Raw genomic sequence first — 16601 nt, forward strand, 5'->3', positions numbered from 1 at the left:
TGTTAAGTCAACAACTTACTCATTGCTGTAGAAGAGGAGATAAGGTGTCACCTCCCATCACTGCAATCATTGGGCAGTCACAAAGACCACCTCTCCAAAAGTATCACATCGTCTGAAGATGTTCTGTTTTATTGGCTAATTACAACAGTTGACTTTGAAATAGAGGATAGCGATGTACATGAAGAGCTACTTACAAAAATTATGTCACACTCAGATGCTATGCTTTTGCCACTGTCTCAATGGAGAAGTTTAAACAAAACCACAAGAAGCCAATGCAGCGTTCAAAATCTTTACATACAGTTGTACAAGGAAGTACCTAAACATAATTAGTAAACAATATTACAGTGATTACTTTTCTACCATTCAGTGTAGACAATTATTGAAATAATTTTATGTTCAATTGATTAAAATATTAAAATTAATGTTTGCGACGTCACTTTGACAGTGGCTTGTTTTCCTCCTCAATGTTGAGTGGAAGTTTGTGTCCTCAGCAATTACTGTGAGAGATGTCAGCACAGGCAGAATTGATTACACGTAGTGCCTGGCTATTCTTGTAAAAAGAGTGGGCATTAGGGTTAGTTGTAGTGCCACCTTGCTGCCTTAAGGCAGTCAAAAAACTTTTCCAATGGGCCTTGGGATAGATGCTCACTCAGGAAACTCTTCACACCAGGAATAGATAGTATCAGCGGTAAAAACTAATGAAAGATGACACTAAAAAAAACAATTAGTATATTAAAAATTATAAATGATAAAAAGTAGTGAAACAAGAGATGAACAATGATAGCTATTACAGCATAGCTTAGTGGGAAATCCCTACTTTGGCATGGTATAACAATTATTTTGTATTCAATGCCAAAGTAGGGATTTCCCACTGAGCTATTTCCCGTAATAGCTACCATCGTTCATCACTACTTTTTATAGCTTAAAACCCTACTTCATTTTTAAATTTATAATTTTTAATATACTAGTTTGTTTACTTTTTTGATAAAGCATACAGCTAGCTATAAACATGTGACTGTTTTATTAGGGTGACTGCTGTATTAGAGTATCTCTAGTCGGCCTGCAAAGATGTGTGCTTGCCCAAAAAAGGGGTGTGGTGATCATGGTTTCGATTTCATATAGTATTAAATAAGAGAATCTCGAATCCGAGCTCAAATCAACCTACCAACTTGAAGGTGTGTGGCCACAAATACAGTTAACATAAATGGGGCGTGGTCATCATGGTCATGACGTAGAATAAAGAATGGGTGTGATGTTGTGACCTATCGTGGAGTACCGGTACCTCCATACAGTAGCGTAGTCTAAGTGCCTTAAATAATTTAGTGTGGTGTCTATTATGCTGCTTAAAGAAAGTGTTGATGTGGAAAATTAACACCTCGATATGGTTTCGTTGGATGAAGAAGACAAGCAACCTGACTGAAGATAAAAGAAAAGACAAGGTGCACAGCCTTGTCAGAACCCCAAAAGGCACATCCCACCGGTGAGTGTGTTGTTGTGGCATAAAATGGTAACTGTACGCTGCTTCGTTTGGGCTCTAGGCTTGCGACTGTGGTCAGTGAGTGAGTGAGTGAGTGAGTGAGACGAAATTTCAAGTTTTGGTGATTTATAAAAATTCTCTATCCAGCTGCCAGTAAGCGATTTCTTGTTTTTAACACTACATTTGATGCTAGATGGACTGATATTATTCTGTAAAGGCGATTTTCGTGGCATAAGAAGTCTCTAAGCTAGTTTTTAAAAGGTGATTTTTTTGGCGGTGTGCATCATTTCAGGGCATTCCTACTTAAACAGTACTACCGTACTGTTTGATACTTAATTTTGGTAATATTTTAGGTAAAACACCAACCTGTAACATCAATACCATAGCGAGTTTCCTGGCTCAGTATTTTCTTATTCTGCTCTTTGATAGGAATGTCCATAGAGCGTACATTGCTCTCCCACTCCGTAAGGTAAGGTCTAAATTCTTCCTGAAGCCACTATAAAATTTAATGTAAATTAAATATGTAGACAAAAGCTGTATTGCATACTGTAAGATGAAAATCTTTTACAGAAGTGTACGGTGATTGAAATGGTTTTATCTTCTCCTTTGAAGTTGAGAAATTATTAACATTCAAACAATCGAAAAAGCAATCCATCATTTCTACAAAACGAATAGTCTCCACAGTATCCTCTGTACTTCCCTTCCGTAAGGCACCTACTACTGATTCACTCAACATCTACAGAAAAAGAGAAGTTATACTATAAACACTCAGACATTACCATGGACATTAATATTATTCTAACCTGTGCTGCACGGTCTACTCACATTTTGGAGAAATTTGTTAAATGGATGTGTTCATATTTGACCTTGGGTAGCAGTCTCAGGTTTACTGGCCTCTTGGTATCAGCCAAATAAATATCCGAGAGATGTCTCCATAAAATACGTTTGCCATTGCACTGCAGAGAAATAAACTGTGAGTGACTGTACAGTTTATTATTATCTTACCATTAATTCCCACTTGCTGCTCCACCAGCAGTTCCTTATCGTCTTGATGAGGTGTGGAGGATCAGCAATGAAGTACAAACTGCGTGGGGCATCACAAGCAAACACATTGTCAACTTTGTAAACAATTTCAGACATCCCTTCACTAAGCAATTTCCACAGTCAACGATTTGTAGAAACACCATCACAAATTAAAGCCATCACTCTAAATCCTTGTCTTTCCAGCCTTGATATTGCAGGATCAATTAACAGGTCACCAGAAAGATCAGCGTACGCATATTGTGCATAGAGAAACTGATCAAGCCCCTCACCATCAATACCATCATTGACTTGGCTATAGTTGGAGAATAATCTCCATCAAGGGATGCTTCATACTCCATCAGATGTTTATTTATCTCTCCAAGATTGAGATTTCTCAACCGGCAATGTAAAGTCCCAATTGTATCAGATGGTACATCCTTGATAACTGTCAAGGGAACGGAGATTTTACATGGAGGTAATTCAATGTCCTTTGTTGGTATTTGGACTACTAATGCCTTCTTCTGCACATATTTCTTCAATTCATAATTCTTCTTAGAGCAAAGACGGAGGCGTCTATGCCCTCTTTCACTCATACTAAACTAAAACCATGTAACAACTATAGCTTCAACTAATGCAGTTCCATCAAAAATTGAACTTTCTCTTTGGGTAACTTTGCTAAACAAAGATTTAAATTATTAAAATCATGTAAATGCCCACAACCAATACCCTGTACAATTCAATTTCACCTCTACTGTTTAACAATTATCACAAGGGGAAAGCCACCATGCACATGTACAGCTAGTTCTTTGGTTCACGCTAATGACATGCTTAGGTGACCACTGTTTTCCTCTGATTGTACTCATTCGCCTTTTGTATGCCCACAAATGTCTTAAACACAATCACTACAACTTAAAATGAGAGTTTTGGTCTCAGTAGGGCCACATTAATGCAGTAAACTTCTCTCGTGTGTTATACACAAACAAACCGATATCAGAAAAGGCACTTTCCATACCTGTAATTGCCATTACTTCACCCAGGCTGAAAGAAAGAGAAACGTGCGCTTTCAAGGTGACTAATCAACACATTCTTTTCAATACTGAATGCTTGCACGGAATTCTATTGGATTATACGTGATCGCAAGATCGTTTCCAGTACAGTGGAACCTGCGTTACGGTCACCTGGATTAAGCGGTCACCATTGCATGACGGCCATGGTCACGAGGTCCCAAATATTTTCCCATACAAATGTATGCATTGTGGTCTGCATTAAGCGGTCACCTGTCTAATGCGTATAACGGCCAACCAAGAATTCGCCTATGAATCATTGTGTACATAACTTTCTCCTTCGTATAGTGGTCGCTACCTTTTATGGTGGCATAAAATTCGAATACCTGCACTCGTTCTCAAAATCCCAGTTGTGGCCGGGATTAATTCTACGCACGCGTCTTAATGCATTCTTGAAGCAACCTTGAATAGACGTTAAGTCTGCCATTGACTGGGTAATTGAAAAGATAGGATTCCGATCATTCAGTGACAAACAGGTAAACTACGATTTTGTAATGTTTGTATTGATTGTAGTAAGCGTGCTTAGAATTAATCCCAGCCACAACCGGAATTTTGAGAACAAGTGCGGGTATTCGAACCGGACCAGACCCTTTTTCCCCGACCAAATGAAAAAGAAAAAAAGCGGTCTGGCCACGCGAGACTAAGTAAACAGCAGGGAAACAAGGGAGGTCACCTACACCTGACATGATTATATATACATCAATCCAAACTGTTAATTTTCTTCTACTATGATATTACATATTGTAATTCTACAATCATGTAGCATACTACATTGATGGCTGATCAGAGGAGCAGTCTACCACCTCCTGTTCATCCTCGGTCTAAGCAACGTGTGGTCCCAATATCTCAGAATAAACAAACAAGGGTGAGTGCTTCTACTACTTTACAAGTATAAGGAAAATTACAATTAACAAGCTAGTAAGCTAGGGTTATTACATATCATGGTACAGTGCTGGACATCATCACTTTCCAAAAACACAAAATGCTACATTAGAAAAAACTTAATAGGCCATTGCGCACGGTTGTAAACAAAGTGTTGTAGTTTTCAAAGTTTTATCCTACGGCTATGCAATAAACATCACTTTACTCCTGATGTAATAAGGATTAATACCTAAGCATTTACCCTACAACAAAAAAATGAGGACCAAAACACACTGAGAAATAAGGACATTATTATTTAACAATGACAAAACACTCTAATAGAACAGTCAGTACACTAAACTATATTATCCATACACACTGACCACACATAATAACAAAACAACTACTACACATATCCCGTCAGTAAGGACATTATCATTTAACAATGACAAAACACTCTAATAGAACAGTCAGTACACTAAACTATATTATCCATACACACTGACCACACATAATAACAAAACAACTACTACACATATCCTGTCAGTAAGGACGTTATCATTCAACAATGACAAAACACTCTAATAGAACAGTCAGTACACTAAACTATATTATCCATACACACTGACCACACATAACAACAAAACAACTACTACACACATCCTGTCAGTAAGGACATTATCATTTAACAATGACAAAACACTCTAATAGAACAGTCAGTACACTAAACTATATTATCCATACACACTGACCACACATAATAACAAAACAACTACTACACATATCCTGTCAGTAAGGAAATTATCATTCAACAATGACAAAACACTCTAATAGAACAGTCAGTACATTAACTTGTACAACAAGCAATGAGGGTGTTCATATAACATATTTGTGTGGACAAACATTGCCTCAACTTAAAACATCTAGTACCCTCTGACTGGTGCCTTAAACCTATTACAAAATTCTGTTCTCTACAAGTTTAAGGAAAAACTAGGAATTTAAGGGATCACAGAAATAAAAAGGGAAGTCACCATGAGAAGGACCTCTACAATCAATCCAGTTACAACGGAACACTCTGATGATTCTTGTTACAAACATTACAGAGGGAAGCCACAGTATAACACTACCATTAATCTACACCTTGGTACTATCAGCAAAGATAAATAATAATTGTAAGATGTGTACTAGTGGTCTACCTGATATGTGTACCCTCAACCCTCGGGCCCTGTGTAGACATATCAGACAGACCACTAATGAACATGTTACAACTATTAAATGAAATTTTATCCCCAAAACATTATACATTATCAGCTCTCTGTTAGATAGACACTTCTTTTGGTATCAAAGTAGTTGGAAATTATCACTAACAAGTTATCATGGAGTATTGTATACTATAAACCTCATGATATGTTAGGTGGTTTAGTGACATCATTACAAGTGAACTATCATATAGTCTTATACCACAAAACAGTATACTCAACTTACTATTGTTGTTTTCATTCCTTATCTGCTCCTTAGCCATTTTGAGCTAATCCAACAAACTCCTAGACAACAGTAACAAAATAAACTGATCATTTCCTACACATGTACAATGTGTACATATACAATACATTAGCTATAAACAGTGTCTTGATGGTGGGGTGAAGATGAGTGATGGAATACCCTACCATGTCCCTTATGTCTACAGGGTATATGACTACATGAACTGTTTATGGTAACATACACACAATATTATAATAACACTATTAGTAATAGTTCTTGTTATTAGTGTATGTATATAACATGTGTGAATCCCTAAATGTGTTTGGTGATCACCAGTTACTATAGTAACCATTCATCTAATGTGTTTGTTGTGTAAACAGCATGTTAACATTGTTATTACTAATTTATTGTTGTTGTTTAGGAACAACTGGTCCAGTCCCCCACACCAGACCTGTTCAGTGGACCAGTGAACATCAAGTGGCAACATGGAGCCCCTAGACCAGTGAAGGGTATGGACCACACTGGTGTGTTATGTGATGGGAAGGTCTACATTGGAGGAGGATGGGATAATACTGGACCATCATACAGGATAGGTGTGTACAATCCAGTTAACAACTCATGGAGCCCTTCTCCTATCAACACTACTTATGGCTTCTTTGCCATGACCACCCTCAACAACCAGTTGATCACTGCTGGAGGATGGGATAGAAGTGTTAAGGTGACCAACAAGATATTCTCACTAGATGGTGATCACCTAAAGGAGTACACCAGGATGATTACACCAAGATATTGGGCCACAGCTGCTGGTTATCAGGGAACACTTATTATAACTGGAGGTAGAGATGACCAGAGGAGGACATTAGCCACTACTGAACTGTTTGACAGTACCACTAAGAGATGGTTCAGTACTGGACAGTGGTACACTACCAGTGATCTACCACTACCACACCACTGGCTACAATCAGTAATAGTTGACAACACCCTCTACCTGTTAGGAGGACGCAATCAAGATGGCATATCCCCAGCAGTATTTACTGCTCCACTGGACACTCTGTCCAGTCACCAGTTGAAGTGGAGTTCACAACAAGATACTCCATGGTGCTGTTCAGCTCCTGTCAGCATACAAGGTAGACACCTACTAACAGTAGGTGGAGTGAAGAAGACAGGAAGTGGTTACACTAGTGACATTAACATGTTCAACAAGGTCAGTCACAGCTGGGAAGCCATAGGACATATTCCATCAGCAAGAAGTGGACCAGCTGTAGTTAGTGTAGCTGATAACAAAATAGTTGTAGTAGGAGGGTGTGATGATAAGGGACACTACACTAATACTGTATGGATTGGCTCATGTGAGCCACAGTAACTGTATACATTGTACATGTTATTATTGTACCATCTTATTAATAACAAGTTGTTAGTAAACTAGTAATTGTACTAACTGGTAATGTGTATTTGTAATTTCTAATGAATAATTACAATTTAACACAATTTAACATTACAATTGCTATAACACAAATCTCATGGACTGGGTCACTATTACAATTGATACACATAACAGGATTGTTACCATGTCAGCATGTAAGGTTGGGCAACATTTCAATAAATCACCAATATCACCTAATCAAGTACTTGCAATATAATTAATGCATGTAATTAACTCTCAATATTTCAGTGGAACCTGTCTAAAGCGGTCATCTTCGGGCCAGAAATATTTGGCCTTTATAGAGAGGTGGCTGCCTAACTCAATATCCTCCATAAAGCAGCCATAGGCCATAAACTGAGGTTTGGCCTTTATACAAAGTTCCAGGGACTTATATACTCAGGTTTAGCTATAAAAATGCATTTAGCTACACTCCAGGACATCGCTTACTTACATAACAGACAAATTCAGGGGCGGAGGAAGCATCTACAAGTTGGGTAGGCAACTATAAGATCATACTTCTATGACTACCACCACCATCATAGTTGTGCAAGCACAACCAGCATTTGCAGCATGCCTAGGCTAGCTCCAGAAATTTTTTGAAAAATTGCTTTCTGCGATTGAATCTGGAGACAAGTTCACATATATGAAATAATATATAGCTAATATAGCCTAATGGAATGAATAGTCACTGACTGTTCTATTAGGGTATCGATGACTGTTCTATTAGAGTATCTTGAGTGATAATAACCAAAAGTGATCCTGAAACATCAGAGCAACCAGACTGCTTTCTATGGACTTGGAACATGGCTCAATAGCTACCACTAAAAGTTGGGTAGGCATTTACCTACCCTGCCTACCCGGTTCCGCCACCCCTGAAATTAGCAGAAAAGAGCCTGAAGCTACTCTGAGTTTGGAGACAGCAATTGAGCTGATTATGATCCCTGGCTACAAAGTCTGTGAGTAAAAAACAGGGACTTCCTTAAAGACGGTGAACTGTTAACTACACAATTGCAAATCTAGGAATCAAGATAGTAAGGTGAGCTTTAAATAGAATCACACAAAGAGGCAAAGCCATGGAGTGCCCACAAGCTTTTCTATACTGTGAGTTTATAACTTTTCCGTATTACAGAAGTATGAAGTAGTGCAGCTAGTTTACTCACCGTAATGGCTGTAGCTGGCGGGGGTTATGAAAACCCGGACCAGACCAGACCAAAAGTCAATTCTCCAGGTAAGCAAGATTAGCCATGTTATAAATATTTACTGCTATTTTCATCCTCTATATCGCCTATACACCACTCACCTTGCAGCAACTCTGCCAAGCACACGATCGTGATGGTTGAGCAACACGAAGTATCCACTGTAGAACAACTAACTAAACTAAAACACTTTCTAATGTGCTTTACTACATGATCACTACAAACCTACGTGTTCTCTTGCTGTATGTATTTGCATAGAACTGGCACACACACGAGTCGCTGCCCGAATTTCTTAGAGTCGTGTTGTGCAAAGTGATTGAAACTAAATTAACAGTTAAAATGTCAAACTTGTCTCGAAATCCATTTGGTGATAGATAACATATGGAGTTAAGCAAGGTCGGCAGTACTTAAATTATTTCAGGATAGATTCCTAGAGTGAAACGCATGACTCTAACAAATTCGTGCAGCCACTCGTATGTTCCAGTTCTATGCAAATACATACAGCAGGAGAACATGTAGCTTTGTAGTGATCATGTAGTAAAGCACATTAGAAAGTGTTTTAGTTTAGTTAATTGTTCTACAGTGGATACTTCGTGTTGCTAAACCATCACGATCGTGTGCTTGGTAGAGTTGCTGCAAGGCGAGTGGTGTATAAGCGATATAGAGGATGTACATAGCAGTAAATGTTTATAATATGGCTAATCCTGCTTACCTGGAGAATTGACTTTTGGTCCGGTCTGGTCCAGGTTTTCATAACCCCTGTAGCTGGCCGCTTTGTGAGAGGACTTTTGTGTAGCGAAGTGCTGTTTGGAACTGCTAAAGCTGGCTGTTATACGTGTTATAGAGGTGACCGCTTAATGCAAACTATTTCTGTACAAACTGATTGGGAATTGGTCGGGACCATAGTCACGTGGCTGTTATGTTGAGGTGACCGCCCAACTCAGGTGACCGTTAAGGAAGGTTCCACTGTATCACATTTTGCCATTTTCACACTTAACTTGTGCCAATAATTGCACCATAATTTTGACCACATTAGGCTAACAAAACATGATGTATTATGTCAACATAATAGAACTGTTTTCAAGATACTTCATTACAATGTACAATGGACACACCACAACAAGAAGAGATAATGTGTACACATCTCCATTAGCCAAAAAGACACTTCCAAAAAATTTCTATGAAATTATTTTAAAAATATTTCTATTAAACAGAATTTTACACTGACTGACTAACAGCCAAACATAACTCAACAACAGATGAGGCTATGGGCTTGATTTCTTGATGTTGCAGATGTGCCGTTTCACCAACCGTAGTACGTACAATACACACATCATGGACTTGCCTTTGTCCTCCTTTGTGTTCCAGTTCTTTTCACTGACAACACAAGGTGTCAATTTGTAATAGCGTGATGTGGCTTCCATGTGGCTGTGTTGGCTATTATGTTTATCACCCATATTGTCCATAGCAACTGAATTGACTGCAGAGATGTTTCTCTGTACTGCTGTTCATATATACTTCTGTTTGTAGAACTTTGCGTAGGCGAGATCAATGAAAAAGGTGTACTTTAAATTTCATAAAGTACACTTTACACCTGCAAACAGTGCTTTATTGCTCACTGCTCACAAAGAGTGCTTTAATCATACTTATAGAACTTTGCGTGGGCGAGATCAATGAAAAAGGTATACTTTAAATTTCATAAAGTACACTTTACACCTGCAAACAGTGCTTTATTGCTCACAAAGAGTGCTTTATTGCTCACAAAGAGTGCTTTAATCATACATAAAGCACTCTTTGTAATAAAGCACAGTTGCCCACGTCCTCTAGTGCAGGCTAATATCCTGCAGTGCTCATGCCAGTACACCTTATCACACAAGCCAGTGAAGGCTGATAGCCCTCACCATGCTGAGTGATCAATCACCCCAGCCAATACAAGTTCTACCACTGGATTGCTTTTATAGACATACCTAAATGCTTCAATGATGGGTGGGAGAAGGTAACGTTGCTGTTAATGTAAACAGACAAGTCCTGGAGATATCCTTCACCATGTGTCACAATAGAATCGATTGTGGGTTGTGACCAAAACCTGCCAAAATACACGATGAACGTCTACCATGCCAAACTATGGTGAACTACACATGAGTTACTTTGTTAAACTAGTTTGTGTGCATTCAGGCTGCTAATAATTCATGCAACACGTGTTAATTATGAGTCCTAGAGTATGATAAAGCTACACAACTAGAAAGTTCCATAGATCATTTAAAGCATAGCCTTGCTTGTGCTATATGAAAAATAAAGCACTCGGCTTCGCCTCGTACTTTATTAGCATCTCAGCTGTGCATCTCATACTTTATTTTTCATAAATCACTCACGGCAATGCTTTAACATAATACATAACAGGCAGAGCATAGCTGAAAACAAAACAAAATGGCCACCACCTTCCATTATGTAACTGATTGTTGGGGTGCATGTTTTGGTGCAGAATTACTTTAATGGAATTTCTGGTACCATTTTATCTTTTAATGTGCTTCATCATTAGTCATAATTATGTTATAAAATGTAAACAAACAAACTAGTGTGAGGAAAAATTAGGAATTTTAAGTTGGAATAGGGATCAAAGAATAAAGTAATGAAACAAGAGAATAGCTAAAAAAAGGACGGTTGCCTACACCTGCAGATATACTAGTGGACATCAGATCCCTACACTTCACTCTACACCCATGACTAAACTAAGGATTAAAGATCCACTAGTATATCTGCTGGTATAAGTGATCTTCCTTGTTTCACAACTTTTTTCTTCGATCCTTATCCCAACTTAAAATTCCTAATTTCTACTTGGAGTAATAACTTGTGAATAGGTTCACCAATATATGGTGGGCATTATTTCGAGTATAATTAGACATTAAACCTTATACCAGCATAATAGGACAATCTTCAAGCCAATTATTACCTAAAATGTCCATTGTGTGTGCCAAAAACACAACCAAACACTCTGGGTTGGTCTGAAGACATTTTGGGCTAACCAATACTACCAAGCTGTCATGAATGGAAATTGAGGTTGGTTTTAGGGTGATATTTTTGGCTAGAAAGCCCAGTTCCCTAATATACAGTACTACAATACTGTATGATTATGTTTTTACTGTACAGAATAATACATTGTATGTAGTGCAGTTGGTGAAAGGCACATCTGCGACATTGAATAATGAAGAAATCAAGCCCATAGCGTCATCCATCCATTTGTTGAGTTATGTTTGACTGGAGGAATCAGTTAGTCAGTCAGCGTAAAATTTTGTTACTGTATAGTAAAAAACTTTGGCAAATTTGGTGAATAGCGTTCAACTCACCAAAGTTTTTTTCATCAATTATTTTAGATGATCACATGAGCACATTGAGTGACCAGGTTGAGTTGAACTTGAGATGAAGTTGATCCTTCAATATTTCAAACCAGTGCCCGCCAAAGAGAAGAAAGAAGACACTACTCCACATAAACCGTTAAGCAGCAAAATACCACCAGGAGCAATCGAAGCGGCCAATGAACAAGCACTCCGTATCTTTCTTGATAGCAACAGCATATGTAGCTATCATGATAATTTCCAACTTCCTGTTTACACATCAGTTCATCGTCTCATGATGGATTTGGCCAAATAGTACTTTGACTACGTGATAACCTCTACTACCAGAGTTCTGGTAGTAAATGTCACTCTCGGCATCGCAGGAGATAGCTAACAAAGCACACCTTTGATAGTACATCATTAGATCAGTAGCTGTACAAAAAGCATAAAAATTACAGAGTACTGCTACAACAACACTTTACTTACTACACTACTTAACTGATGACTTGACACCTTGTTGTTATATCAGAGATAATAAAGGGTGCAAATCCTTACATATAGCTACAGTACAGTAAAAACTATGGCAGTAAAAATTTTGGCGAATATTGTTTTAATCGCCAAAGTTTTTTCTGCCAATTTTTTAACAGAGGGGTTTCACCAAACTTTTTAACCAGGCGCGCACCCACTTTACTGAAAATTTTTCGTAAAAGTGTGTGTGTGTGTACCTATCTACCTACCTACCTACCTATCTATGTTTGTCCGTACGCACCCACGTGAGCAATAACGGTAAAAGCAGCTTTTACGTAATAAGTAAAAGTGAAATGAAGTCTGTATTAAACTTCTGCACAGGCGAACTTTACTCTGAGGTGGTTTCTTTTCGGCAGACTGAAATACGGGTGTGGCGACTTTTCTCAGGCTTTGTAAACTACCTTCCCTTTGAGGTTTTCAGGTATTTAACAACTGAAAAACAATGGTGCAGGCCTTGTACACTACCAGGAATAGCCTATCGCTTCGGGGCGTATCCCTTATGTACGCAAACGAAAATGAAGAGCAGCTATGAGGCTTTGTCGATGGAATTTGTGGAAAAAAACATGATAGTCAAACTATAAAACAGTTTAGAAGATACTTCTGTGCATAATATGTTGGTGAATGCGGTTTGTTTAACAAGCGCTTCCTTAGCAGTGCATAGCAACATAATTGAACGAATTACAAAAATTTCATGAATTACGAAATACGAGAATTAGCTAATAATATTATTGCACAACCCAAACTACCCTATTGTAAAGTAGTAATACATAGTTGGTTAATTCATAGTAGCATATACTATCTATGGTTAATTCCAGATGAGTTAGCTAGCTGCATGGCGCCTGGTTTTTAGAGGTAGCACAACATCAACTTGTTTACAGCTAAAGTTTTTTACTATACGGTACGTAAATACAAAATATTATTATAGGAAGGGTTTGGGGACATTTTAGGTTTGGTTGTGCCTAACCAATGCTGCCAAGCTGTCATGAATGGAAATTGAAGCTGGCTTTAGGATGATATTTTTGGCTGGAAAAGCCCAGTTCTTCATGATCCCTAATATACAGACTATACGATTATTTTTTACTATACAGAATCACTGGACCCCTACTTCATTTTTAAATTAACAACTTTTATTGTACTAGTCAATATAATTCTTGTACTATAAGTAGTGAAACAAGCTCTACATGATAGGTAAATCCCTACTTGGCATTGTAGCAATGTGGGAAAGTCCCTACTTGGCATTGTAGGAGTAATGCTAAACTAGGGATTCTCCCACATTGCTACAATGCCAAGTAGCTAGGGATTTTCCCTCATAGCTACCATCATCTCTTGTTTCACTACTTCTATCTCTGGAATTAATGACACGACAGCCTCTTTTATGTGTGAGTCATTTGTCGCATCTTGTACTATATATGGTAATGTTTTGTATAATGTGCTATATATAGAGATTATATCAGTGCCTTTTTTATAAATTATTTCGTATATAGTGTGCAATACATGTATGACAGTGGCGAATACAGGTGGTTGCAAAGGTTTTAGCTGAAACCCCTCTCTGAAAATAGTGTGCGTGCCCCCAATATATTTATGGCTCATGTGAATGATAAAATCACCATGAGTTATACTAGTGTATTATATTGGGACATTTTCTACTGGCCAAAGTTCATACTTTCACCTTTGTAATCACTGAAAATTCCAGTACGGCTTTTAAGCATGTTAGCACCTCTAAAAATAATTATTGTTTTAATGGGCACAAGTGCTTTTTTGCTTCAAAACATTCTGAGAAGGTTTAGATTGGTAAGATTAAACTGTGAAACAATGTTGTGGAGTGATCTTTACTGATTCATTGCTAGCTAGTCTATGTTGTAGCTATAGGCCACTGAGCTATCAAGTTAACATTCATCCCAGCTGGACAGTCTGGGATTACAGTTATTGAAAACTTCCTGTACCTGAAACTCCTCTGAAAATTTCTAGATCCTCCACTACATAAGGGAATGGTGACTGTCAACACATTTTTCAATCAACCAGTTTGATCAAGACAAAACACACAGAAGGTTGCTTAATAGAAATACCTAAGAATTAATAATAAAACTCAGTCTTGTTGTGTTAACTTGACCCCACTAATTCCAATAACATGTACTGATATCTCCATGACAACAACATACAGATGAAAGTTTTACCACAATACTGTACCTTTCAGTTTTGTGTTCTGTGTTGTAGTCGGCAATTGGTCCTCTGTATGAGTGGGTAGAAATGTTCCATGTGGTGGTAGATGTTATGTCTCGACTATGTGATCCAAATGTGATCAACCTGATCACTGACAACACAGCTGGTCTTGATCATCAAAAGATCCTTGGGCTGGTAGATGTCCCATCATGACTGTGTGGTCTAAGGTGACGTTGATACTTGAGCTAATCATATGTGCTATGTCACTAGGGAATATACAGAGTGTTTAATATGTTGAGGATAGAAAGGAAAATCTGACAAAAGCTCTCAATGTTAATAACATACCGGTAATCATAGTAAAACGTCTTGGTAAGTTATATTCTGCAAGTCTAGTCCTCAGCTGCGATCCCCGGTAACCATGTAAACGTCACACTGCTACCCACAATCGTACATAATAACTATGCCACAATCGAAACTCAACAACCTTATATAGGCGTGTCAAGATATATTTTTATAGATAATTACTTAATAGATAATCAAACGCTTAGCTGGAGATGGCCACGGATCATGATATGTTGGACCAGTCACAGGCGATAGCTCAGAAACTCTACAATGATCCATCCATTGCTATAATACCGCTGGACCTGCACACCGCGTGCGCCATTGGAGACTACCAGATCGTGAACAAGGCGGTAATGAATAAAGAGGACCTTAACAAGAGGAACAAAGGCGGTTGGACCCCGATAATGTACGCCGCCTATGTAGGACGGGATAGTATACGTTACTACTGGATGGCGTAGCGAACACTAATTGTGTTTCAACAAAGAATCTCAGCCCGTTGATGATATCAGCGGGGTCCGGTATAGAGTCCGTGTGTTACTTCTTGTTACAAGTGAGTCCACCACGTGTGTGTATTGTGCTGTAGCCACACGTGACTGCTATGTAGCATGGCGCCAATATTGATGCACGTGATGTGGATGGTTGTACAGCATTGTTACATGCTATAAGACAAGGACAACAATCAAGTGTTAACCTGTTACTGGACCATGGAGCAAACTGTGAAATAGGGTGAGGAAGCCATATTAATGTGATGTGACAATTTCCTGCCACCACCACCACCCCTCTAGTGACAATGATCAGGTGACCCCTCTCATACAGGCCGCAATGGATGGACATGAGATTATCGTGGAATTGTTGATAGCTTATGTGAGTATGTAACTGTGACCTCTGTGTATGGGATAGAATATGTAATGTAACCTCTCCAGTGGCATAAGCAGGATTTTCTGGAAGGAGGTTCGGTTTTGAAGTGCAAAAATGTCTTTAGGGGAAAGCCTGGGTACTTCCCCTGAACCACGTTTGAACGAAAATGATGCATACACAAAATATGCCCTTGGGCAATAACATTAAAAGGTGCTGTTTGTGCATCTAACTAGCTAAACCTACACACTGCTGTTTATGCAGCTAATAGAAACTATAAACCTATTGTAATACTGACTGACGTTATTTTATTCTGACAGCCAGTTTCACTGAACTTCTTCGCAGACGAGAGCCCTCCACATTTGAATCCCTTATATATAGTTGACAATACTTTCTTCTGGGTATACACATTATTCTCAGTAGAGCTCCTGTTGACTTCAGACTTGGCTTGTACTCCACTATATTTGATGCATCACGTGCCCACAACATGTGACAAATATACAAACTATTCATTATCTAAAAATACATCAACTATTCACAGTTTGTGCTAACCTGACACATGTATAACACGACCACTCAAATTTATCACAGCTGTTACCCTGTAATATGTCTCAACCAACTGAACCAACAGTCCTTCACCATTTTCACCAGGAATCACGTGCGCAGTTGATCACATGATGTAACACTCGATACAATGATTATTCTGCGTTTAAAATAATGCAATGTGACACTCAAAAGTAGTACAGAGCCGTGCCATTGTGCAAGTACATAGCTACCGGAGAGCTCAGGGCTGTAAGATTTGGTGTGATTTTCAATTTTTTAAAATTTCTGCTTCTAAAAGGGGGGGTTCGTCCGAAC

General features: G+C 38.4%; 3 protein-coding genes and 1 long non-coding RNA gene across 16 annotated transcripts in view; 2 read left to right on the top strand and 2 right to left on the bottom strand.

Moving 5' to 3' along the window:
- LOC136265770 (uncharacterized) overlaps positions 1 to 2712 on the bottom strand; it is a 12181-nt gene extending 9469 nt beyond the window's left edge. Inside the window, exons 1-4 of one of the 2 annotated variants that reach the window (XM_066060693.1) lie at positions 2483 to 2712; positions 2303 to 2433; positions 2025 to 2213; positions 1844 to 1973 (exon numbers count right to left, since the gene is read on the bottom strand). In XM_066060693.1, the coding sequence (XP_065916765.1) occupies positions 1844 to 1973; positions 2025 to 2213 (319 nt within the window). In that variant the 5' untranslated portion in view covers positions 2303 to 2433; positions 2483 to 2712. Of the gene's footprint in view, positions 1 to 1843; positions 1974 to 2024; positions 2214 to 2280; positions 2434 to 2482 lie in introns of both variants that reach the window. The other variant, XM_066060692.1, reaches the window with a different exon arrangement.
- LOC136265766 (probable serine/threonine-protein kinase kinX) overlaps positions 1 to 7423 on the top strand; it is a 22451-nt gene extending 15028 nt beyond the window's left edge. For 4 of the 7 annotated variants that reach the window (XM_066060679.1, XM_066060681.1, XM_066060682.1 and 1 more), the window contains 2 exons: positions 4328 to 4429; positions 6329 to 7423. In XM_066060679.1, coding sequence (XP_065916751.1) covers positions 4328 to 4429; positions 6329 to 7270 — 1044 coding nt within the window. In that variant the 3' untranslated portion in view covers positions 7271 to 7423. The remainder of the gene's footprint in view (positions 1 to 4327; positions 4430 to 6328) is intronic. The other 3 variants (XM_066060680.1, XM_066060684.1, XM_066060685.1) reach the window with 1 other exon arrangement.
- The window catches only part of LOC136265768 (ankyrin repeat and SAM domain-containing protein 3-like), a 76708-nt gene that overhangs the window by 41338 nt on the left and 18769 nt on the right, over positions 1 to 16601 (top strand). For 4 of the 5 annotated variants that reach the window (XM_066060687.1, XM_066060689.1, XM_066060690.1 and 1 more), the window contains exons 1-3: positions 15331 to 15438; positions 15493 to 15614; positions 15674 to 15752. The exons of the other annotated variant lie outside the window; for it this stretch is intronic. In XM_066060687.1, coding sequence (XP_065916759.1) covers positions 15388 to 15438; positions 15493 to 15614; positions 15674 to 15752 — 252 coding nt within the window. In that variant the 5' untranslated portion in view covers positions 15331 to 15387. Of the gene's footprint in view, positions 1 to 15330; positions 15439 to 15492; positions 15615 to 15673; positions 15753 to 16601 lie in introns of those variants that run through there. 5 annotated transcript variants of the gene reach the window in all.
- On the bottom strand, positions 2722 to 15316 carry LOC136265775 (uncharacterized). 2 transcript variants are annotated; one of them, XR_010705727.1, is made up of 4 exons: positions 14892 to 15316; positions 14574 to 14812; positions 5911 to 5969; positions 2722 to 3099 (listed from the first exon to the last, which is right to left on the bottom strand). It is a non-coding gene; the product is annotated as an uncharacterized lncRNA (long non-coding RNA). The 2 variants fall into 2 exon arrangements; XR_010705728.1 differs by having other exon boundaries at positions 2722 to 3175.

This window comes from Dysidea avara, chromosome 9, assembly GCF_963678975.1.
Source record: "Dysidea avara chromosome 9, odDysAvar1.4, whole genome shotgun sequence".
In the NCBI taxonomy this organism is placed as follows: Eukaryota; Metazoa; Porifera; class Demospongiae; order Dictyoceratida; family Dysideidae; genus Dysidea; species Dysidea avara.